This window comes from Acartia tonsa, chromosome 14 (assembly GCF_053477335.1).
Source record: "Acartia tonsa isolate MP-2025a chromosome 14, ASM5347733v1, whole genome shotgun sequence".
Lineage (NCBI taxonomy): Eukaryota > Metazoa > Arthropoda > Copepoda > Calanoida > Acartiidae > Acartia > Acartia tonsa.
Window position 1 is genome coordinate 12,470,142 of NC_137273.1, and position 26,062 is coordinate 12,496,203.

The 26,062-nt window shown below is 33.0% G+C and overlaps 2 protein-coding genes across 2 annotated transcripts; both read left to right on the plus strand.

Annotated features, from left to right (window-relative positions):
- The first annotated feature begins 1,671 nt into the window (after positions 1-1,671).
- On the plus strand, positions 1,672-18,855 carry LOC145306425 (uncharacterized). The gene is made up of 9 exons (XM_080148519.1): positions 1,672-2,048; positions 7,548-7,651; positions 8,706-8,837; positions 9,816-9,883; positions 15,119-15,197; positions 15,579-15,685; positions 17,174-17,247; positions 18,138-18,415; positions 18,737-18,855. The coding sequence occupies exons 3-9, from the start codon at positions 8,768-8,770 to the stop codon at positions 18,853-18,855; spliced, it is 795 nt and encodes a 264-aa protein (XP_080004645.1). The 5' UTR covers positions 1,672-2,048; positions 7,548-7,651; positions 8,706-8,767.
- A 219-nt stretch (positions 18,856-19,074) lies between these two features.
- LOC145305564 (regulating synaptic membrane exocytosis protein 2-like) lies at positions 19,075-26,022 on the plus strand. Its single transcript, XM_080147235.1, has 6 exons — positions 19,075-19,187; positions 22,379-22,479; positions 22,940-23,006; positions 23,519-23,831; positions 24,637-24,932; positions 25,258-26,022. Exons 1-6 carry the CDS (start codon positions 19,076-19,078, stop codon positions 25,818-25,820), a joined length of 1,452 nt encoding a protein of 483 aa, XP_080003361.1. The 5' UTR covers position 19,075; the 3' UTR covers positions 25,821-26,022.
- Positions 26,023-26,062: the final 40 nt, after the last annotated feature.

The following is a 26,062-nucleotide window of genomic DNA, read 5'->3' on the forward strand; positions in this document are numbered from 1 at the left end:
ATTTTGTCTGTGAGTTAACCTCTTGTAACTAAATATATGTGTATTTCTCCACTTGTTGAATTTACAAAATGTAGGGAATAAGTGACAGAAGATTTGTAGATCACAATTTGCATGTTGGAAATTAGCAAAGGCTCTAATATTTAATAACTACTATCACGAAGGAAGGTGATAATGGTCTGTTTATTACTCTAGTCCCCAAAGATTTATTGTGACGTTTTCTCATTCGTTGGCTTATCATATTTGTGGACTTTTATTGAATTTTGATTGGTTGGTTAAATAAGTTAAGTGTCCAAACGTTTCAACCACTAATTGTAAATCAAAGAAGGGTTAACTTTGTGATAGGAAGAACGTCAATTTAATTGCCATTGTCTTCATCCTTTAGAACCCTGAATAACTACAGTCTTAAATTCTAAGGGCAAAGAAAAAATAAAAGATTTTTTAGCTCTATTGCAACTTTCTCTCTCTCACTTTTAGAGAGTGGGGGTGTGGTTGAGAGAGAGAGAGAGTTAGTAGAGGGGTGGGGGTAAATATCTCTCCGTTGGGAGTGTTGCTAGCGGTGTGCGGGGGGGGGGTGGTGGCAGAGGCAAATTATATCTTCAGAGAGTAAAGTAAGGGAGAGTTTCTGTACTAAATACTACTCACATACACACACACACACACACACGCACACATATACCTTTCTCCTAAAATACACCATGCACCATTTATATATCTATGATCAAACATACTACCAATAAAATGACATATTTCCTATAGTGATACATATCCTACTAGTTATTCTTCAACAAAAAATGGCATAAAACCAAATCAGTGAAAATGAATGAAAGTTAAACATAATATACAGTGAATATAAAACGAATTTCTTATTTTGTTTAAGTTATAAGGAAACAAAGACTAATATAATTATATTATTTTTGTTTGTATTTTTTTATGTATTTTCATTTAAATGAAATTTAATTTTTCCATACACGATTTTTTTGACAAAATGTATATTAAAACTACTTTCTTCTCTCATGCAAGTAAATTTAATTTGTAAAATTTATAAAATCAATTATAAAAAACATTTTTAGGGCTAAATGTTACTTTAAGTGGAGCATATATGGTTTTTCAAATTAATAAAATTTTTTATAAAGATATTTTTGTCAAATTTTATTTTTTCAATCAAACATGCATATAAAAATATCTAGTTTTTAAAGATTTTTTATTTTGTTTAAAAATTTGTAAATTGCATTCCAAGATGTTTAGGTTTTACTTTAATTTAGTTTATTCTATTTGTTTTAAATAGAGATTATTCGAAGGTCCTTCGACCAAAACTAAAAAAATTTTGGTATGAAACAATTTTGATTGAATGTTTATTGGGCTAGGGTGGCCTATTAGTAGTGGGAAAGGGGATATTGAACTAGAAATTATATTTTATTAACTTTAAAGAAATTGGTTGGCTACACTAAATTAAGATTGATTGGTCCAAACAAGCAGTTTTCAAATTTTTTAATTAGTGATTTTAAGGGATTACTTTTTTTATGATGAGAAGAAGATGTATATCAATTTATCGTCCATTGTCTTATTCTAAAGGATCTCAGCCTATTTTCGCTCTTACGCAATATTATTACCTATACGTGAGGTTAATTGCAATTCTATATACGAACAAGTTGTAGTTTTCTTGCCCTGTTTAATGTAGGAAAATATAGGGTGGGAACAATTGGCTCTTTATTACACTAGTCCCCAAATTTTAATAATAACGTTTTCTTATTCGTTATATATTGCAAAGCAACTTTGGAAACTTTGATTGGTTGGTTCATTAAGTTGAGTCTCCAAATTTTTCAACCACTAATTCTAATCTAGAGAAGGGGTAATTTTGTGTTCCATCATTTGAGATTTAATGGTTATTGTCTTATTCTTTTATATCCCTGAGGAAAATATGACTCTAGAGGGACAGTATAATTATTTTTGTAAAACTAGTTACAGATATTTATTTAGATGCTTGATAATGAAAATGTGTCCAACTAATCTTCTCATAGTTCCTTTTAATATTCACCACAGTTGCCTAGGTTAGTAAGGATTTATTTCTTGCTGCGCTACACTGCATTTACTTTTTCTTGTTAAAACAAGTACAGCTATGTTCTCAAGTAGCGCACAGCAACAATTAGCAAGTTTTCTTCGTCATTGGGGTGGGAACATCTGGCTGTTCATTACATATTGAATATTTAAAAGATGAATTGAAAATTGGAATTAATTTCAAATTTGTGACGAGGGTTAGTTTCCTGTATATTGTTTTTTTGCACTTTAGCTTAGGTTATATTTAGTGCAGATATAGGCCCCGCAGGGTTAGGGAAGTGCAGATATAGGCCCCGCAGGGTTAGGGCATAGGAAACAAGCCATTCTCCCTCCCCTTAATCTATTTTTATTTAATATAAGCGAGGGATTTTCTTTGCTCACAAGGAACTTTAAGCGAAAGCACCTAAATAGTATTTTTTTCATTTATTAGTAAGAAAATTCAAAATAATTAGCTTCAATCAATAAAAAAAATTCTTCATAATAAAACATAATTGATTAATATGATTCCAGCTGTTGATAAACAACATCCTATTTTAATCTTTTTTAACGTCATTCAGTATATCTTTGTAAACAATGTTTCATAAAACAAGAAAAAAATTATTTAAAGAGTTTGTATTATAATAAAATTTATCTAAAACTTTTAAAGTTTAAAAAGTAATGTTTTCATAATTGCATCTTAAAATTGATTCCAATCCAGATAATAAAAAAATTACTATTTAGATTTGTTTAGGTACTAAAAATTTTAACCAGCACGGGTACCCTTTCAAAAATACTATTATGTAGATTTAGTACAATGATAAGAGCAATGTTTACCTTAAAAGAAGATCTTTCCATACGAACAATGAACATGTAATACATCTAGAGTAGCTTTGCTGCTAAAAAAAAGATGTTCAATTTTCGTCATTCGTATATTACTGATGAGTCATATAAGTAAATATTGTTATTTAACATTGACAGAAGCGAAGCTGTGTGTATTGCTTATTGGTGTCCTATCATTGAACTCTATTTGAATATACTTTTTCAATGGTAGTTACATGAAGATGTCATTGCCAAGGAATGAGGGTACATTGGGCTGTTTATTACACTAGTCCCAAAAGTTTTATATTTACATTTTCTTATTCATCGGCTCAACAACTTTGTGCGGTTTTATTGGAATTTTTTTTTAACCCGCGACCGTGGCTCAACACGTAGCGCATCCGCTCGTCGTCGGGAAGGTGATAGGTTCGAATCTCGGTCCGACACCACGTCATAACTAAAGAGATTAAAAATGGTTCCCACTGCTGCTTTGTCAGATGCGCGACGTAAATAGTTAGAGTGGGGGGAATGCCTTGGCCCAAAACAGGCGCAACTCGCTACCATGCACAGTTGGGACTTCTCAGACAAAGGTCGTGCATCTCAGAGAGTTGGTTGTCTGATGGGTTATTGGACGCTTTACACCGCAATCATAAGCAGAGTATGTATGTTCCAAGGTGCGTGGATAGAGGTCTAGTACCCGAAGCGAAGCGTGGTTCATTTAGTTTTAGAGTCCAAACGTTTGAATCACTAATTGTATTCTAAAGAAGGGCTAAACTTGTGAATTATCATTGGGGATAAACTTCAATTTATGTGCCATTGTCACATTTCGTTAGTTTCAAGAAACTGAAAATCTTGTCAAATAGATTTTATTGTAATTTCAGAATAATTAAAAGCGAAGCTTTTCTATAATTAGGGTCGATCCGTACGTCCGTCCGTAACGGATAGCTTTTTTCGTTAATTTAGGCATGTTAGAATTGTCCTATCGATTTCAAATTTTGCATGGTGATTCCTTTAGTAGTTAGGTTCGATTTAGAAAGCGTAGCAACTTTATAATCATAACCAAAATGTCCGTACGTCCATTTTTAACATGTTAATTTTTTTACTTTTTAACAACAAGTTTTTATGTGATCTAATCAACGGATTGGTCTGATTTTTGGTATATTGATTCCTAGGACAACAAAGTATAATGTAATAAGCGAAGCAACTCTATAATCAAGTCCTAAAAATGTAAGTATGTCCATAAACATTATCCTGTATCAAGCAGTTTTTCAACATATTTACTTACAATTTTGCTTTGACTCTTATACATTTATATTGATTATTCAGTTCTGACACTATAAAAGTGTTAATGTCTGTTTGTCCTATCGTTTTAGTGCTTCGCTTTTATGTCATCCTTGTCAAAACTAAAATTGCTTAAAATCAAATGAGCTATCTAATCAAGATGTTTAATTAGAGATTTATTCAATTTTAAAGTTCTACAAAAATCTATTATAATAATGATTTTTCCTCAATTATTTCGCTTCAATTTAAGTTTTTATCATTGTTACTTTTTGTACTATTTTTTTATTCCTAGCAACAAAAATATGTTACATTTTGACAATCTATTTGTTTAATTCATGTTTTAAATATCAAAACATTCCTATAGTTTCTTAGTATGTCGTATATTGAATCCCTAACCTCTAGGGGAAGGCGGAAAGGTCGGGAGATTAGCCTAAAACCTTTTTAATATATCTAAATATATGAGGAGAAATTGGGCTGTTTTTTCAAATAACGCGTTCTTATTAGTTGGCTGAACATCTTTGGGGACTTTTATTGAATTCTGATTGGTTGGTTCAATAAACTAAGTGTCCAATAGTTTCAACCAATAATTTGTACAGAAGGGTTAATTTGGTGTTTCATCATTGGGTATGTACACCAATCTTTCGGCCATTACCTTATCCTTTTAGATCATTAATTATTTGTCTTTTTAAATATGAAACTGAATCAAATGCTTCAGTAAAGTCAAGGTGTATAAAATTAGAATTATTGATTTACAGTTAAATGCAAACTATTTTTAAAAGCGAAGCTTTTCTATAATTAGGGTCGGTCCGTCCGTCCGTCCGTCCGTAACGGATAGCTTTTTTGGTTAATTTAGACATGTTAGAATTGTCCTATCGATTTCAAATTTTGCATGGTGATTCCTTTAGTAGTTAGGTACGATTTAGAAAGCGTAGCAACTCTATAATCATTACCAAAATGTCCGTACTTCCATTTTAAACATGTTGATTTTTTTACTTTTTTAAATAGCTTTTTTCGTTAATTTAGGCATGTTATAATTGTCCTATCGATTTTAAATTTTGCATGGTAATTCCTGTAATATTTAGGTACGATTTAGAAAGCGTAGCAACTCTATAATCATTACCAAAATGTCCGTACGTCCATTTTAAACATGTTGATTTTTTTACTTTTTTAAATAGCTTTTTTCGTTAATTTAGGCATGTTATAATTGTCCTATCGATTTCAAATTTTGCATGGTGATTCCTGTAATAGTTAGGTACGAGTTAGAAAGCGTAGCAACTCTATAATCATTACCAGAATGTCCGTACGTCCATTTTAAACATGTTGATTTTTTTACATTTTTAACAACAAATTTGTATGTGACCTAATTATCCGATTGGTCTGATTTTTGGTATACTGATTCCTAGGACAACAAAGTACAATATTAAAAGCGAAGCAACTCTATAATTAAGTCCTAAAAATGTAAGTATGTCCATAATCATTATCCTGTATCAAGCAGTTTTTCAACAAATTTACTTACAATTTTGCTTTGACTCTTATACATTCGCATTCTGATTATTCAGTTCTGACATTATACAAGTCCATTTCAGAGCTTCGCTTTTATGGATGTTGTCATCCTTGTTTTTACAACTTTTAACTTTTGCAATAATGTTTCAAACATAGAATAAAAACAACAAAAAAGTAATTTTTGTTGAAAAATTTAAGGTAAAAAATCTGTAACATAAGAAAATAAGATATAAAAAATCAATAAATTTTAATGTTTAAACTGAGAAAGGGAAAAGTAGGTTGCGGGTAAAATTCGTAAAAGTGTGTGTTTTAAGGCTTAAAAATAGTAGTAGAACGATAATATTCACTATATATGTGTAAAGAACTATAAACAAAATTTTTTTTTAAGTTAACATTAATTTTTATCGTTCTACTACTGTTTTTAACTTAAAACTGACAACCTTTACGGATTTTACCCGCAAACTACTTTTCCCTTTAATTTAGAGGCAACATTTTTTTCTGAACATCATGCAATATACCTGTACTAAGTTTATTACATGTAAAATTTTATTGCATCTTATTGCAAAATTTTATTTCAATAAATAATTTTTTCCTCTATTAGGATATTAGAGAAATTTTGTAAGAAAAAAAACTCATCAGGCCTTATCCTATTATATAAAGTAGTAAGCTTTTTTGTTTGTAGCTAAGGATCTCGCTAGTCACCGAACCGATATGGTTCTCCTTTACAAAGGAGCTTCATATACATAGGTCCTGAGATGGTTTTAGGCTATTTCATTTTTAAATATAATTCTGGGTATGGTGTTATGTTACTATTCTTCACCCCTTGATGATAGGGGTGCAACCGCTAGTGATATGATATACTGGCTTTGTCTTAAGCATATAGGGAAAAACACCGTCCCAAGACTTCTAAATGGAAATCCTTAAACAATCCAAGGACCTATAGAATGCTGAAATTAAATGGAGAATTTAATTGGAAGTTTGCGGGATCTTAACACAAATAAACCAAGGATAATATTAATCGATAAAAAAATACGACGTAATTTTATTAATGGAAATAAAAAAAATATTTCAATTTTATAAAGCTGTCAATAATCTAGAGACAAATATGTGATTTACTAATGGATAAACCCAATTTATAGAGAGGCTGCGCTATAAGATGTTGAAATATTAATAAAGAAAATAGAGCAATTATCATAATTATATTAATTTTAACATTAACTATTCTCTTTCCTTTTAAACATGCTTTTTTACTTATTTTAATTGCTGAACAATATGATACTTGTATCAATTTTAAATTTTTGGTACAATTAATGTTTTTCTAATATATAATTTTTTAAGGCATTTTATATTATAAGTCAGTGAATATGACATTTTCAGGCATATCAGAGAGACATTATTATATTGACAAACTAAGAGTGTCAGCACTTTTAATATCAAAGAAGCATAAAATTAAATCGAAATCTAAACAATTAAGTAAAAAATCTGACCTTAATTATGAAAACACTAGCGGCTACGCCCCTAAAGGCCTCTAGTGGCACTTTAAATGTTTTTGTTTGTTAAAGTTAATTTTTTATGTAAGATACCACCTTATTTGACGTTGAAGTCTTCCAGATTTTAAGAAAATTTTCAATTTTTTTGTCATTTCTTTTGGGAGGGTGGTAGTACCCTCTCCCAAAATAGTTAAAAACCTTCCCAGGACATATGAGAATCTACCCTGTTAAGGAGAACCCGATCGGTTCAGCGGTTAGCGAGATCCTTCGGTACACACAGACAGACACACAGACAAACATCCTGTTACTTTAGTATAAGGATACTTTAAAAAGAGCTACAGATTATACGAAAAACAAAATTTAACGCCATATTTAGTGATTTTTGACAATATCTGCTAAAAATTTACCTAATTTTTATTTTAGGCGCCCAGACTGTCGCACAAACCTAGTTATGAACTAGCCCAACAGAAAACCGGTTCTAAAAACCGGTTCAACTATAGTTGACTGATAACCAATTTCTAAAGAAGGCAGGGATAAGCAAATGGATTACAAAATTATCCTTGTTTTCACAAAAACTTTAATAGATCACAGATTATATATATACTAGCGGCTACGCCCCTAGAGGCCTCCAAGGACACGTAGAATTGTTTCTTTTCAATCTATACAAAAATCAGCTATTTACCAAAAATAGTTATAAACCTTCCCGGGACTTAGGAGCAGCTACCCTGTAAAGGAGAAACCGATCCGTTCAGCAGCGGTTAGCGAGATCCTTCGGTACAGACAAACAGATAGACAAACAAACATCATGTTACTTTTATTATAAGGATAGGCCCACAAGAAATTTTAAAACAATAAACAATTTACAACACCCCTCCTCCCTCTCCAAATTATAGTAAATAAGTTACCCTATAAAATAATGTTTATTTAAACAAAAATGACAATAAAATTGTGTTTATGACAGCGGTAAAGTTGTAATTTTGACAATGGGTAAAACATATTGCCAAAAATATAGCAAAAAATGTAATTGACAAAAACACACCCCCTTTTTGAAGATGATTAAAGTCCCTCCACAGATTATGACGTCATACGATAAAATAACCAATGAGAGGCCAGCATAAATTTTACCATTGGTCAATTACAGTGTATACTGGCCTCTCATTGGCTATTTTTTCGTATGACGTCATAATCTGTGTAGGAACTTTAATCATATTCCCCCTTTTTGTCAATAAGACAATGACTATAAATTTGCTTCAAGTTAATAGCGGAACGCGTTCATATTCTTTGGGTCGCCTTTTAAACCATTTTCTCGTATTCATTCGAATCCGGTGGATAGGAACCGGTTCTCATCCATACGAAAAAACTATGTCTAGCATCATATTATATCCAGCTTTCTACGAATATAAAAAATATACAATCATAAGATTAAAACCATTTTTTTAGCCAGTGCCTTCGGCACCTCGGGGCTAAAAAGACTGGTTTTAATCTTATAATTGTACATTCTATATCCGCGGAAAGCTGTTTATAATACGATGCGATAAATAACTATTATATTTCTTTGCTTATCCTTAAAATATATAATAGGGGTTGAAAAAATCCCCCAAAACTGACTAAACTTGGCGGCCGGACGTATAAGCTCTGGCAGGATGGATATTCGTCCAGGGATCAGGAAGCAGGCCTCCTTAGACTATCCCAGCTCCAGAGATGATTTCTCAGGTAACATATGAACATTGAACAGACGAACCAATTTTCTACTTTACAAACCTAAAGGAAGATGATTAAAGTCCCTCAACAAATTATGACGTCATACGATAAAGTGACGTTAGAGTGTCATGTACAGCAGCGTCGCCCGTAAGGTATTTGATAGTTAATTGGTCAGTTAAGAATAACCATTTCTTTTCATTGTTGAAACATTATGTTTTACAGTATCGTGCTAAAAATTACAATACACTTGTGTGCTTTTTATTTTTGAGATGTTATGCTAATAACATTACCGAATCGTCTTAAGAAACCACCATATGAAAAAAAATGCATATAAATAGATTCATCTTGTTATAGTATCAAAACACAAATACAGTTTGAAGGACAGAAAACCTTTTTAAAAGCGAGGCTTTTCTATAATTAGGGTCGGTCCGTCCGTCCGTACGTCCGTTCGTACGTCCGTCCGTCCGAGATAGATAGCTTTTATTCGTTAATTTAGGCATGTTAAAATTGTCCTATCGATTTCAAACTTTGTATGATGATTCCTGGTGTAGTTAGGTACGATTTAGAAAGCGTAGCAACTCTATAATCATAACCAGAATGTCCGTATGTCCATTTTAAACATGTTGATTTTTCTACTTTTTTTAACAACAAATTTTTATGTGATCTAATTATCCGTTTGATCTGATTTTTGGTATATTGATTCCTGGGACAACAAAGATCAATATTATAAGCGAAGCAACTCTATAATCAAGCCCTTAAAACGTAAGTATGTCCATAAACATTATCCTGTATCAAGCAGTTTTTCAACAAATTTACTTACAATTTTGCTTCGACTCTTATACTTTTATATTCTGATGATTCAGTTTAGACACTGTACAAGTGTTAATGTCCGTTTGTCCTATCGTTTCAGTATTTCGCTTTTATGGATGTTGCCATCCTTGTTAATTAAAGCTTTTCCATTTAGAAATACCTTATTTTTTACTTTTTTAGGTCCTGACTTATCCCATCTTACAGAGGAGGAGAGAATTATCATAAGGGGAGTCCTACAAAAACAACAGGTATAGTTATTTATCGCATCGTATTATAAACAGCTTTCCGCGGATATTAAAATGAAAAATTATATGACTAAAACCAGTTTTGATAGGCCTGGTCTAACAAAACTGGAATAAATATTGTGATTGTACTTTTTTATATTCGTAGAAAACTGAATATAATACGATAGATGATTTTTCAGTATGGCTTAGAACCAGTTCTTTTCCTTTTAATCGGTTTTGAAGCCATACTGGAAAAATAAATCTTGTATTGTGTCCTCCCCCCTCCCTCCCCCCCCCCCCATCCCTCTAGTATCTAGTGACTCTGTATTCGAAGGAAGGGTTCAGTTTACTAGCCTAAATCCTTCAGGAAATATATCTAGAATTGAAATAGTCTAAAACCATCCTAGGACTATGTAAAAATTACCTAAACTGGAGAACTTAAAAGTTCATGGTTATCGAATTCTTAACAAAAAAAACCTTACTACTTTAAATAAAAGGATAACACTAACGCAATATAAGATACTTCGCCCCTAGCCTCTAGGGACTTTGCCCCAAGAGGTATAATTACATCTTCTATAACCTACCCAGCCGAAAAAAAAATCGAATGGATTGCAAATTTTAGCGAATAAATGGCGAATTCGTAAAATTCGTTTTAAAGAATGAGGGGGGGGGACAGACATCATTCTAATTTGTATTATATATATCTTTTCTAACAAATTATTTAAAAAGAATGTAAAGTTTTGAAAACATTGTAATAGTACAAATCATGTCTAAAAGTACAAAAAGCGACGTTACAATTATAAGTAAAGAAATACAAGTATTTTTGCTTAAAACAAGGATGATAATATTCTCTTTATTTAAAAAAATCTTTAAAATATTCTTAGTAGGTAATATTCTTTAAAAGGATTAATTATTTAGAATTTTTTGACACATGAACTTAAAGAGATAAAATAATTACCATCTTTAGCTTTATTAATACTAAATAAAAGCTATGTAGTAGCTTCGCTAACAAAGCATTGCTACCAAACAGTTTGCATTTATTTGCGGTGTGCATTTTTGAGTTAAGTAATTTAATATTTCAATTATAATTATGGTTTTTTTTATTAGTAAGAGGGCTATTTTTAGAAACAGTAAAGTTCTTATAATTCACCAAACGAACTCCTATAACCCCCTCCCCACTTAAGTTTATTTTAAAAGCCACAACAGTTATCTCTTTTCGTTAATTCAGATAAGTTAGAATTGTCCTATTGATTTTACACTTTTACTGTAACCTGTATTTTCGCAAATCTGCAACAAACCTATGTTCAATTTTGATTAGACTTACAAATTAATTTTCTGCTCGCCAAATTCTGACACTTTCCGTTTGTCATTCCTTCCGATTGTAGAGATTTACTTTTATGTATGTTGTCATCCTTGTTTTTTTTTGCAAAACGCTAGAGTAATTTTCGGTAGGCTAGAGCCTTGTGGGGAGCTAATACACTTTTTTAAAGAATGTGATATGGGTAACTTTTTTTCACTTACCAGATTAGAGAAAATACCAAAGAAACACTTTATATAATTATTTTTATTCTAAATTATTATAGTGTAAAAGGAAGAATATTCTAAAAAAAATAAGAATTTTAAGGAAAAGAAAAGGCAATTTATACATATTTTACTAGTGATAGCGCCTCTAGTATCTAGTATTTGTAGGATGGAGAAAAAAGCCTCAAATGTTAAATAATAGATAAGTCTAAAACAACCCCGGGACCTAAATAAAGCTTACCTAAAATGGAAAACTCAATCCGTTCAGTGGTTAGCGAGATCTTAACGGACAAAAAACCTTAATACTTTATATTTTAGGTTTATATAATAAATAGTGTTGTCAAAATAAAGCTTTAAGTTCTTGAAAAATTAAACTATTTATCTTTTGTCAAAATGTATTCTATTAATAGAAATAATTTCTAAATATAAAATACGATAAATAATGATATTCTTGTCACTAAAATAAATAGGTTTTTGATAAATAAATAGTAGAATAGAACAGACATATTACACTGGTACCCAAAGTTTTCATCATTCGTTGACTTAAATACTTTGGGTACATTTTGATTGGTTAGTAGTCGTGTCTAAACATTTTAGACGAAAATTTTAATCTACAGAACATATCTATATAGTATAGATGTACATATATACAGATAACTACCTGCCCCCCTTTTCCATGACCTTTTCCGTCTGCTAGCAAAATTGTGTTAATATTCCCGACACTAAAAGTTGATTATGATGGGCATGTACATCAATTTATCGTTCATTGTCTTATCCCTTAAGATTCCTAACGTTTCTTCATTTTGTTTCTTAAAATACTTGGGTATAGTCTTTTTCATGGCAACGCCTCTTAAGGGGCGATTCTTAAGTGGCCTTTGATAGGTTATTTTAGGTTTTGTTAGATTATGTCGGGTTAGGTGATTGCCCCGCAGGGTTAGGCAATTAGCCTCGCAGGGGCTAGAAATAGGAGAAAAGCTACTGTGAAAATACGAAGACACGCCCCTTAAGGGACTATATCCAAATACTTTGCTAATTTGATGTCAGGTGTATTAATTATTGATTATATAATTTGACAAGTTTAGTTTATTTTGCTTATATATAAAGATAATTCATTTGCGTCATATGTAACATTTTAAATGTCAAGTCAGTTTTAAGTCAGCATATAAACAAGCAAGGGTTGCCATGCAAAACAAGGTTTGTTTTTATAACGTTGTGACTATGGAATTTTAGGAATTAATCCTTTATTTCAAACTAGCGGCTACGCCCCTAGAGGCCCATAGGGACACGTAAAATTGTCTCTTTTCAATCAATGTGAAAATCAGCTATTTACCAAAAATATCTTTTTCGCCGCTAGATGGTGTTAGTTATGTTTTTAGCTAATTGTAATTTTGTCCGCAAGCGGCGTTTTTTATTTTTTTTTATTTTTGTTATTTTATCTGTGGAGGGTGGTGGTACCCTCCCCCAAAATAGTTATAAACCTTCTCGGGACCTATGAGAAGGTATCCTGTTAAGGAGAACCCGATCGGTTCAGTGGTTTGCGAGATCCTTCGGTACAGACAAACAGACAGACAAACAAACAAAAAGACATTCTGTTACTGTATTATAAGAATATTTAACGTGTCTTTTTTTCTAATGCTTTTTTTATTCTTTTTAAATACATCTTTTAAGATAATAATTATTGTAAACATTAGAAATACATTTTTGGATGTCATCAATGATTTAACTTTTCTTTGATGTTCTTTTGGAAATATGTCTCTTTAGCAGGGATCTAAAAGGATAAGACAATGGCCAATAAATTGATGTACATTCCCAATAATGATACACAAAATTAAACCTTGTGTGAATTACAAATAGTGGTTGATACGTGTGAACACCCAACCTAATAAACCAACCAATCAAAATTTATCACATGTCCCAAAAGTTGTTAAACCAAAGATTAGGAATTTTTTTATAACAATTTGGGGACTAGTGTAATAAACAACCTAATATCTCCTCCGTCCATGTGTCTTTTCAGCCACATAGGAGTACATCTTCTTGCAAAAGTTTGACTGTTTTGGACATATATGTTTAATTTTTTAAACTTCAGTATATGAAACATTATCCTAACATAAAAGAATATTTATATGTCTGTTTGTAGCTTAGTGTCTCTCTAAATGCTGGGCCTTTATGATTCTTCTTTACAGTGAAGCTTCTAATAGATTCTGGGAGGGTTTAAAGCTATCTTAAAAGAGGGTATATCCCAAGAGTATTCACCCTTAGAAAAAATATACCCCCTACCCCCAAAAAAAGTTGAAGGTTAACTTACATCCCATCCCCTCCCCTTTACACCAACCTATCTCCTCTTGGATGAACAGCCCGACCAATAAATAACAAGGTAAACAGCATCCTTTTTTTTAATTGAAGACATTTTTCCCCCTGTCATTACAGTGTTGCGGAGCCGGAGCCGGGAGCCGTGGAGCCGCCATATTTTGCCGAAGCCTTAGCCGTAATTTTCGTTAAAAAACGGCTCCGGCTCCAAACTAGATAAATAAAGAGATTTTTTTAAAATTATAAATTTTGTCATGTGCAAATCCCCTTTTTAGGTTTTATATTCCATTTTTATCAAAAATTGAACTTTTAAAACCTTCAAAAGTCAAAAATAGACATGGGGAAAAAAATATGTCGAGTTTTTCTTGATTTTAGGTGTGAGCCGGAGCCGCACCAAAATCAAACGGCTCCGCAACGCTGCTGTCATAAGATGCTGTGAGTATTGGTGCAAAAAATATGACGTAACAAAAATAAATAGCCAATGAGAGGCCGTTATTGACCAATGGTAAAATTTATAGTGGCCTCTCATTGGCTAATTTTTTTGTTACGTCATATTTTTTGCACCAATACTCACAGCATCCTGTCATAATATCCACGTACATGGTATATCCATTGTGACACCCCTACCTTGCAATGCAGTGATTACGTGTCCTAAAAATTGCAAAACTTATTTTTTTTGTTTTTGTTAAAAGTAGCTGCACATTACACTTGTAGAATATATAAAAGTATTAATACAAGTGCTTTGGCCCTAGTATCTTGGTATCTCCAAGAAGGGTAGTATTAACCTCCCCCTATTTCAGTAAAAAATTTATGCATACATCCATTTTTTTATAAGGAGGTGTCAAACATCCCAGGATTCTATTTTTAAACCATCACAGGACAAGTTGACTAATTCCTTTAAAAGCACAAAAGGGGTTCAGTGGTTAGATCATAAGTTATAGAATTGGTCATATTTGTATCGTGGCTTGATTTACAAATAAGTCCAATATCTTTTTAGTAGCGAAGCTACTCTATAATTTGAAATATATGTGTGTCTGTCCATTCTGTAAGAAATGGAATAGGGTAAACGTGAATATTTTAGCTGCTATGCAAGACAAACAGCTGAAATCATGCCACAAATGACATACATGTATAATATATTCATATATAAAGGTTTTTATGAATTCTCCCTTTTTTTATGCTGGATGCAAGGGGACAATGTGCTGTTTATTACACTAGTCCCAAAGTTTTATTTGTTGACTAAACATCTTTGGGGACTTTTATTGACTTTGATTTGTTAGTACATATGTTGAGTGTCCAAACGTTTCAACCACTAATTGTATTATAAAGAAAAGGTAGTTTTGTGTATACATATTAAGATGTACAACAATTTATTGATCATTGTCTTTTCCCGGTTTTATGCTAGTTTTATTATTTTTTTTTATAATTTAGGAGGAAGAAATCCGCGAGATAAAATTTTTCAATCAGAAGCAGAGAGAAGTCAAAGATTTAGAAGAACAAATTAAACAAAAGGAATTTATACATATTCAATGTTTTCCCGTATGGATTCAAAATTAATTAACATTCGTTGGATTAGAAACAGTTCTCAGTTATAATAATTATATATAGCATCATATTACAGACAATTTTCCACGAATATTAAAATAAAAATCATAAAATTTCGTACTATAAATATTTTTCACGAATTATAAAAAAAGAAAACTATTCTCATTTCAAAAATAATAATTACAAAATCTTGAACTTCTAAAAGATAAATTCAGTAATATAGTACTAAATTTTTTTATAATTACAGCATTAAGGTTTCTTTTTTTTCTATCGATATTTTGTTGCTCTTTTAAAATTCAACATCTTTATGTCTGTTTGTGAAAAGTAATGTATAAATATAAAAACTAGGCCGAAGTACAAAAGAAGGCTGGGGTTGAACTCGAGTCCACCTGTCATATTTGTCTCAAAACAAAGTTTGCTGACGGAGTGGGGCACCTCTGTAACTATTGCAAGGTTTGTCAAATAGATAGATAAATCGATAGTTAGATAGATAGATAGACTTACGGACAAACAGACATATAGATAGAATATGGAAAGTGTCCACTAATTATTCTGTTTTCAAGAAAGATATCTTATCCTGCTATGTTAGGTGTATGAGTAATTCTTTATCAAAACAATTTTGAGAAATATGTGAAGCTTCTATAAATAAAGTAATAAATCGGTTAAGTTGTTAGCGGAAACTTAATGGACAATCGTATACAATAAGATAGAAAGATAGATCAATAAAGATAGATAAAAAGACAAAAAGATAGAAAATAGTAAAATTTATTGACATACAGATTTGTCCCAATAAAATGCATTTCTGTCCTTTAAAGAAACACTGCAAATAGAATTTTAATTTTTTTAAAGTTTAAATAAATATATACATATGTAGAAATACATGCTTATTTTTTTATTGTATGCAAGAATTTTTAATCATAAATCGAAAAAAAGTATTTTTAAATAATTAATAATTAATTAAATTTTCGGATCTAGTGCAGTTCCCGGTACAATATCTCCAAAAATCTATGAAATTTAGAGGCTGCAAGCTGCAAAACGGCTTAACATACATATGCATTTTTGAGTGATTGCTATTCCAGATTATTTATGGACTTTTTTTTGTCGGTTAAAATTTTATGCGAGAACGAAGATGATTAAAGTCCCTCCACAGATAATGACGTCATACGATAGAATAACCAATGTATGAGAGGCCAGCATAAATTTTACCATTAGTCAATTACGATGTATACTGGTCCCTCATTGGCTATTCTATCGTATGACATTATAATCTGTGGAGGGACTTAAATCATCTTCTGCGAGCACAACCTTATATATGCTCCTCCGTTTTAGCAGCCTTTAAAGAATTAGATTCTAGAAGATATTCGTTACCAAGAACATTATTTAAACAAGGATGACAACATTCATAAAAGCGAAGCACTGAAAAGGTAGGACAAACGGACATTAACACTTGTATAGTATCTGAACTCAAAAATCGAAACATAAATGTATTAATGTCGAATCAAAATTGTAGGTAAATTTGTTGAAAAACTGCTTAAAAACAGGATAATGTTTATGGACATACTTACATTTTTGGACTTGATTATAGAGTTGCTTCGCTTATAATATTGTTCTTTGTTGTCCCAGGAATCAATATACCAAAAATCAGATCAAACGGATAATTAAAACACTTGAAAATTTGTTGTTAAAAAATTAGAAAAATCAACATGTTTAAAATGGACGTACGGACATTCTGGTAATGATTATAGAGTTGCTACGCTTTCTAAATCGTACCCAACTACTACAGGAATCATCATGCAAAGTTTGAAATCGATAGGACAATTCTAACATGCCTAAATTAACGAATAAAAGCTAACTATCTCGGACGGACGGACCGACCCTAATTATAGAAAAGCTTCGCTTTTAAAAAGAGTAATATTTATCAAAATTCTAAATATTTTTTAGGTTCGTTGTTGTGCCCGATGTGGGGGTAAGGTGACCCTACGGTCCAACAAAACCATTTGGGTCTGTATATTATGCAGGAAAATATTATCATCAGTACTTACACCCTCCCAAGAGAAACATACCCCAAATCATTTTCCTTAAACGCCCCTAGAGGCTAGAGGCGTAACCGCTAGTTTTATGTAAATATATGATAAGTGCAGAGCAGAATTTTATAAAAATTTTGGCAAGTGGTTTTTTAGATTAAACAACTAAAATCAATATGTAAATTACAGTTATGTTTAGGTTACAGACATACAGATAGACAGATGGATAATGATATATGCTTGACAAATAACACAAAGGAAAAGGAAAACGAGGAGCATTTAAACTCAGGGTGGGAGGGGACATTGGGCTGTTTATTACACTAGTCCCCAAAGTTTTATAATTAAGTTTTCTTATTCGTTGACTTAACAACTTTGGAGACTGCTAAGTTTTGATTGGTTGGTTCATTATGCTAAGTCGCCATACGGTTCAACCACTATTGTAATCTACGGAAGGGACAATTTTATATATCATAATTTGGAATCAATTTATCGGCCATTGTATTATCCTTTTAGATCCATGTGTATACTAGTTTTTTTTTCAAATCTTAAGTTAATGTTTCTTAATATAAAACTGAAGTATTCTGCAAATCTTGGATTCTTTCACTCTGTTTCATGTCGGCCAATTTGTAAGGTTTGTTCACTTAATAAATGTATAACTACCTGGATCCAGTGTTGGGAACCTTTTTAGTGTGCTAGCAAATTGCTTTCTGCTCTTTTGTAGCGACTTGTCTGAGTTAATTTTTTTTTGACGTTATTGGCTGATATACAAAGACACAATTGAAAGTGGGCACAGGGTCCACGGGGTTAGGTCATACAGTTACTTAACCTCTTGCCTGTCTATTGTTTTACTTTATTGTTGAATTGAGATAATATTTTTAAAACAGGAAGAAACAGGAATTATTAATAAAATCGGGGAGATGGCTGGAATGGGGCAGCGTGCAAATGGACCCGATACTGCGCAAAATCGAGCTGGACATGGCGCTCTCCTCCTCCCCCTCCACGGCGCTGCACACCCCTACCCAACCGCCCCACCACCACTCCACCCCCTCAGCCCTCAGCACCCCCACACAACAGCCATTTATGCGCGGGGGAGGAGGGGGGCTGGGAGTTGGGGGAATGGGGGCACACCTTCAATATCCTTCCAAAGCTGCTTCCCAAGGTAAATTATTCATTGCAGACTGACCGATCACTCATCATAGATCTCTAATTGAAAATAAAGAACAGAAAAACATTTTTAAATTAACTCAGTTATTTATAATTAAGTAAAACATTCTCCCAATATAATTCATAAAGTTATTTCTCCCCCCTTCATATCCCACTTCACTTTGGTTACATTTCTAAACCAGTTTTACCCCGAGTTTATCCGAGTATTTAAATTTTGTTCTAGAAAGTCACTTCAGTTGATTATATTTATATGTTTTTATACCTTATACCAGCACTAGACTTTAACAGGGAATTATAAAGATATTCATTATTCCAGGTATGATAACACCTTCGATGGAGCGGCAACTAGTCGGGGGCGGAGGGCGCCCCATGCTACAACCCACCCCAAGGCTCAGATACCCCACCAGGAATGATGACAACTTTAAACCTAAGTAGCGCAGCCACTTTGCGCGCCTGTCCGACTTTCCTTCAAGAAAGTCATATACTTTATTTCAATGATTTAAAATTATTTTGATTCCTAGAACAATTATCAACAATAATTATATAAAATTACAACTCTAAAGATCCAAAAATATAAATTCTATTACATAGCCGTTCTAATATACAATTGTCTGTAGCTTTCCTAAATTTTCCAAGTTGTCATGAACGTAGAAGTATGGATAACTGCAACCTAGACAACCTGGATGCTGCCAGTTTTGATCCCAGCGGCCTCCAGGATACTCGTCCACGTTCCAGTCTTAGCAGCCATAGTAATAGATCATATTCAGGTAAATAAATCACTCTAGTGCCTACAGGGATCTAAAGGCCGATAAATTTATGTACATTTCCAATTATGACACACAAAATTACTCCTTCTAATTGCAATTAGTGAATGAAACGTATGGAATCTCAACTTGATAAACCAATCAATCAAAATCAATAAGAGTCCCCAAGTTATTAAGCCAAGGAATTAGTATACCTTATTATAAAACTTTGGGGACTAATATAATAAACAACCCAATGTCTCTACTAGGGTTGGCAATCCGGATCCGGAATCCGCCCAATTTTTGGCCAATTTTGGAATCCGAATCCGGAATCCGTTTTTTTAATAGCGGATTCTGGATTCTTAATTGGTATATATGCTAAAATTAGCGTCATGAATTTTTTCTTTCAACCCTCGCTTTTTAAAGGCAAAGATTTTCATCATTATATATAAAATCTTTTAAAATCTGGTTCAACACTCGGAAGTGAATTATAGAGAACACCAAGAACATTAATTTTTAGGACATATGTAGCACTTCATTTTTAAATTTTTTTAAAAAGCCTTATAAAATACTGCTAGAATCCGGAATCCGCCAAAAATAAGAATCCGGAATCCGCAAGGAATCCGCCACTTTTTTTGACGGATTCTTTTAAGAATCCGGAATCCGAATCCGGCCCAAAAATTCGACGGATTGCCATCACTAGTTTCTACCGTCCCTGAGATACCTATCTATCTGTACATCTAGTATCTTTACACAATTCCTTTCTTTCAAATATATTTGTAGAACAGTACAGAAACTTTACAATCTCCTTATTTTAATTTCATTCATGAGCTGATAGCTCTAACCCTGCTGGGCCTTATTCTTAACGTTTCTATCCATGCGAGACCTTCTAAACTTTAGTGAATCAACTTAACCTTGAATAAATAATAAAAATATTTCCTCACTCACTTGCCTAACATAGCAGCAGTACAAACCTATTAAATCAACGAAGATTTCATGAAAAATAGATATTAGGTCATAATTTTAAATGAATTTTTTTTGTAATTTCTAAATGGAAAGGTGAGGGAATAATAACAAAATTATTTCATTTCTTTCTTTTTGGGAATCCCATATTAGTAGTAGAATGTTTTATTAAAACAACGCATTTTTTAAAAATCTTAAATAGCAATTAACAAGATAGAAAAAAGTAGCGAAACATACGGAAATTACGGAAGGACGAGGGGACAAAGTCAGTTACAGAGCTGATATTCAGTGTCATATAAAATACTTATATATATACAAATCTTGAACAGCTGCAAGAAATAAAGTATTTGATATTAAGCAATGATAATTAGTGATTATAGATTTGTTACGCTTCCTAAATTGGACCTAATTGTTATAGGAATCATCATGCAAAGTTTAAAAATCGATAGGACAATTCTAACATGTCGTTCCAGATGGACTGACGTACGGACAGACAAAATAAATTATAGAGTAGCTTAGCTACTTAAAAATTGGTTAAAATGTATGATAACCAATTTATGCATATAAATGCAACTCTGAAACATAAACAGTGATTTGTATTCAAACATTTATAAACAAAATTACCCCCTGTTTTAAAGATTTTATTATAAAAAGTTTGGGCAGTCATGTTTTTTGACTTTTCAATAGAAGTACCCAAAGTTTTTGCTTAAACGAATAAGTTAACGTGATTATAAAACTTTGGGTACCAGTATACTTTGGAACCTTTCAATAAAAGTATCCAAAGTTTTTGCATAAGCGAATAAGTAAACGTGATTAAAAACTTTGGGTACCAGTATACTTTGGAACCTTTCAATAAAAGTACCCAAAGTTTTTAACTAGCAAATATGATAATGTGATTATAAAACTTTGGGTACCAATATACTTTAGAATTATTTAATAAAAGTACCCAAAGCTTTTGAATTAGCGAATAAGTTAAAGTGGTTATAAACTTTGGGTACCAGTATAGCTTGGAACCATTAAATAAAAGTACCCAAAGTTTTTGAATTAGCGAATAAGTTAACGTGATTAAAAAACTTTGGGTACCAGTATACTTTGGAACCATTTAATAAAAGTACCCAAAGCTTTTGTAATAGCGAACAAGTTAAAGTTATTATAAAACTTTGGGTACCAGAAAGATTGTCTATGTTCCGCACTCTTATAAAACCTTCTGAATCTGCCAATAGTAGTGAACAGTTTCTACATTTATATTTTTTTCAAGGAGGGAGGGCACATTGGACTGCAATTTATACTAGTCCCCAAAGTTTTATAATAGTAATTTCTCGCATCGTATTATAAACGGCTTTCCGCGGATATAGAAAGTACAATAATGAGATTAAAACTAGTTTTTTTAGCCCCGAGGTGCCGAAGGCGTCGGCTAAAAAAACTGGTTTTAATCTTATGAATGTACATTTCTATATTCGTAGAAAGCTGGATATAATACGATGCTAGGCATAGTTTTTACGTATGGATGAGAACCGGTTCCTATCCACCGGATTCGAATGAATTGAATACGAGAAACCTTTTTTCCATTCACTGAAAAATAAATAATAGGGACTTTTATTAAATCCTAATAAAGTTGTAAATTCAAATTTTTAATCTTTAGAAGGGGTAATTTTGTTAATCATAATTGCGGGACTACTCTAATTTATTGCAATTAAGAATCAATTCCTATCTGTACTTCCGTCTGTCTGTCCGTAACGCTCTGGGGGAAACAATTTACTTATATGAGAATTGATAGCTTATGACAATTACTTAATCTAAAGGGATAAGAAATGGCCGTAAATTAATGTACAATGTACATCCCTAATGGTGATACACAAAATGACCTATTCTGTAGGTTACAATTAGTGGTTGAAACGTTTGGACACTCATCTTAATGAACCAACCTATCAAAATTCCATAAAAGTCCCCAAAGTCGTTGAGCCTACGAACAAGAAAACGTTATTTAAAACTATGGGGACTAGTGAAATAAAATAAACAGTTCTATAGTTAAAAGTTTCTTCTCTATAATCATGATATGCTTATTACATTTTTTACCTATTTTCTTACTATTTTATAAATAGAAATTTTTGTTACATAATACCTTTTAGAATTTACATTTGATGATTTAGCATTTTATTCTTTTTAAATGAAAAGATTATCCAACTTTTTTTCCATTTTTTGATTAACCAAGAATGGTATTTTATGTATATTAATCTATCTATCTATTCTAGGGGCGCACAAGCACCATCCACAGCAGGGTAGCGGTCATCTTGGGGGCGGAGTCGGGCGAGGGGGGAGAGCCATGCTCCCCAGACAGAGATCTCTCAATCCACAGGAATCATTACTTATTTTTTTTTCAATCTAAGGTCGTAAGTTTACACTAAAACTTTTTTATGCAAATATCGTGTCTTTGTTACTATTATAAAAACAAGGATGACAACATCAATAAAAGCGAAGCTCTGAAACGGTAGGACAAACGAAAATTAACTCTTTTAGCGTGTCAGAACTGAAAAATATAAATTTTATAAATTTTGAAAAAATTTAACGTAAATTTGTTGCAAAACTGTAAAATACAAGATACTGTTTTAGGACATACTTACATTTTTAGTACCAGATTAAAGAGATGCTTCGCCTTTATTATTGTAATTTGTTGTCATGTTTCTTACATACTTTAAGTCGAAAATTTAACTACAGAAATATACTTTAATAATTTTGCAGTATAGCATTTCATTTTACGTATCACTTTTCCCGACCGTCCGTCCGTCCGTCAGTATATTAAGTAAATGACCCTGCAGGATATGAGCGGTCATCATTATATGAGTGCTGGAGAGGAAGAACGGTCAACTGCCACACATTTAGGTAATTAGTGGCCTACTATTGGTCAATTAAAATGTATACTGGCCTACCATTGGTCAATTATAATGGTTTTATGCCTAACATTGGTCAATTATAATGTAAACAGGACTAACATTAGTTAATTATATTTTACTGGCCTACCATTGGTCAATTAAAATATATAATGGCTGGCAATTACCAATTTAAATGTATACTGGCCTATCATTGGTCATTTATAGGCGCTATAAACAGCTCCGCAAATAGTAGTATAATTAAAATCTTCATGTTTTTCGTTGGTTAATGGTCATATTCTCATCCATTTCTGCATAAATGAAAGCTAAAGAAATATGAATAAAAATATATATTTTTTATTATAATGACGAAGATTTTTTATTTACAGATTTAAGATTTGTTGTGCGATAAACCTACGGTGGATAATTTTATTACATTTTTATAAAAAAAAAATCTTATTTGCATTTTTATTTAATTTAAATTTATTTAAACTATAACTATTTTTTAATTGTTACATATTACAGGTCCATCAGGAGGGGGCGGGGGCATGTCGGGCTCGCTGAGCCCCCTAACTCCCGACTACCTGCGAACCGGCCATTTGAGCCACCACCGCCAGCATCCATACGGCGGCGGAGGCGGTTATCACGACATCCGCGACTCCATGTCCGCCCCGGAGGACTTTGGCCGCGGCGCGGGGGAGGAAACCAGCAGTCTGCAGATGCCTTACGGATTGTCCCCGGCGGGGAGCTATGACGCCCGCACGGCTAAGCTAGCCCAGCAGCATGGGGCGCCCCAGATGGGGGGAGGGAGTAACAGTGGCCTTTATGTTTCAAACAGGTACAATAACCATAGAGACAGTAATATTTGAAAACATTTCAAAAATATATTTTTAAAAATCAACGATTAATTTCTGCCTGATTAGAACTGGTTCTCATCCCTAATTAAGAACTATGTATAGCATCGAATTTCCGACAAGTTTTCATGGACATTAAAATAACAATCAAAGAATTTATACCAGTTTTGTTAGTCGGGCCTCTGATCCATCTTGGTTAACAAAACAGGTTTTAATCTTATAATTATTTTTTTTAGTATCCAAGGAAAGCTGTGTATAATACAATGTGACAAATAACTATAATTTAATATCTGCAAATTTATTTAGCAATATTTTAACTTTTGTTAGTCAGTTATTTACTTCCTATTTAAGGACATTATTGTCAGTTTTTTGATATTCTATTTAAATTTTTAAAACTTTGTATTTAAAAAGCAGATTATAACTTAGGTATGTCCAATGTCCACACATACCCTACTTTAAAAAAAGGCATCCAGTGTTCGATTCTTCCACCAATCCAAAAAAATGTTTTCAATGCTTTTTAAAAGGAGAAAACAAAACTGTTTTTTAGATACTTTATTTTTATCCTAGACCCTAGAATGTAAGCTAGGGAAAACAGTAAAAACCTTTAATCTAAAAAAACATCCCAGGACCTATATGAAGCTAACTTAAAATGGAGTTAAGAAGTTAGCGAGATCTTAAAACAGACAAAAATGACAATTTTTTTGGTAATTTTGATTATTTTTGCGTAATGTTCTTGCTGCTCTACTTATCTATATTCTACTGTCTCTAAAGTAATTGTGTTACCACCAGGGTGAGAGTTCCTACACAGCGGCGTAAGCTCGACCACAGCTTCAGAAATGACTCGCTGTCGAGCGACCAGTCGGAGCACGCCACGCACGCCGCCCGTCCGCCGCCGCCGCGGCCCTACAAACACAAGATGAACCCGGGCCACCACCAGAACTCCGTGTCCAGCTCCGATGAGGAGATCCGCTCGACGCCGGACTGTACATCGTGCGGAGAGGATTTTGAGAGCGAGTCGATATCGGAGAAGGAGTATGGGTATCGGGGAATGTTGCCGCGCGACGGTCATTATGACAGTAAAACAGGCATGTGATATTTAAGCATTAAAAGTTGATCCTGAGTTGGTATCCTACCTTTAGATGCATGGTAGCCTTATGTCTAAATCGGCTTTATTTGAATAAAACATTTACAGTTTATTGTACTAGTGTCCAAAGCTTAACATTTTTGTGGACTTTAATCAAGTTTTGATTGGTTGGTTCATGAAGTTGAGTCTCCAAACGTTCCAACCATTAGTTGTAATCTACAGAAGGGTATTTTTGTATAATCATTGGGTATGTACATCAATTTATCAGCCATTGTCTTATTGACCTACCTAACCTTCCTTTTGCTTAAAATATGACATGACAACAGGTAACAACAACAAGAAGTACCATGGCTGCCAAGTGACGTGGGGCCCCAATCCAGAAAAGACCCATCTCATAGGGACCATGACACTGAAAAAGAACAAGGTGATCGACCACCAGGGTAGTGTATCAATGCTGCTGGGCCTTAAAGTTGTCGGCGGCCAGCTGTTGCCTAACAACCGCCGTGGTGCCCTTATAGAGAAGGTAAAAAAGGGGAGCATAGCGGATGCGGCCGGCAAACTACGGCCTGGTGACGAGGTGCTCGAATGGAATGGCCATGACCTCCAGTCTAAATCGTACGAGGAGGTGCACAGTATTATTTCCAACTCGCGGCAGGATGAACATGTTAGACTCATAGTTTCTAGACCAATTATAGTAGATCCTTACAACATGGGGTATGATGACTCCAACCTGCAGATAAGCCCTAGTTCCAGGTCAGATCCGTACACAGGGATGAGTGTGCCAGGCCCGGCACCTGGAGGAGATAAACCTACCTTGACAATCAGTGATCCACTAGGGAAGTTAGATACATGGATGGTTTATTGTGAAGTGGTAGGACTAACATTGTAAATTATACTGGTACAAAAACTACGCGCTTTGAAAAAAAATTGGTACTTTTATCAAATCTTGATTAGTTTTTTCATTCTAGCACTATCCAACCTTTTTGGCCAATAGTTTTAATTTACAGAAGAGGTAATATTGTTACTCGTATTCATTCGAATCCGGTGGATAAGAACCGGTTCTCATCCATACAAAAAACTTGTACATTCTATATCCGCGAAAAGCTGTTTATAATACGATGCACAATACAT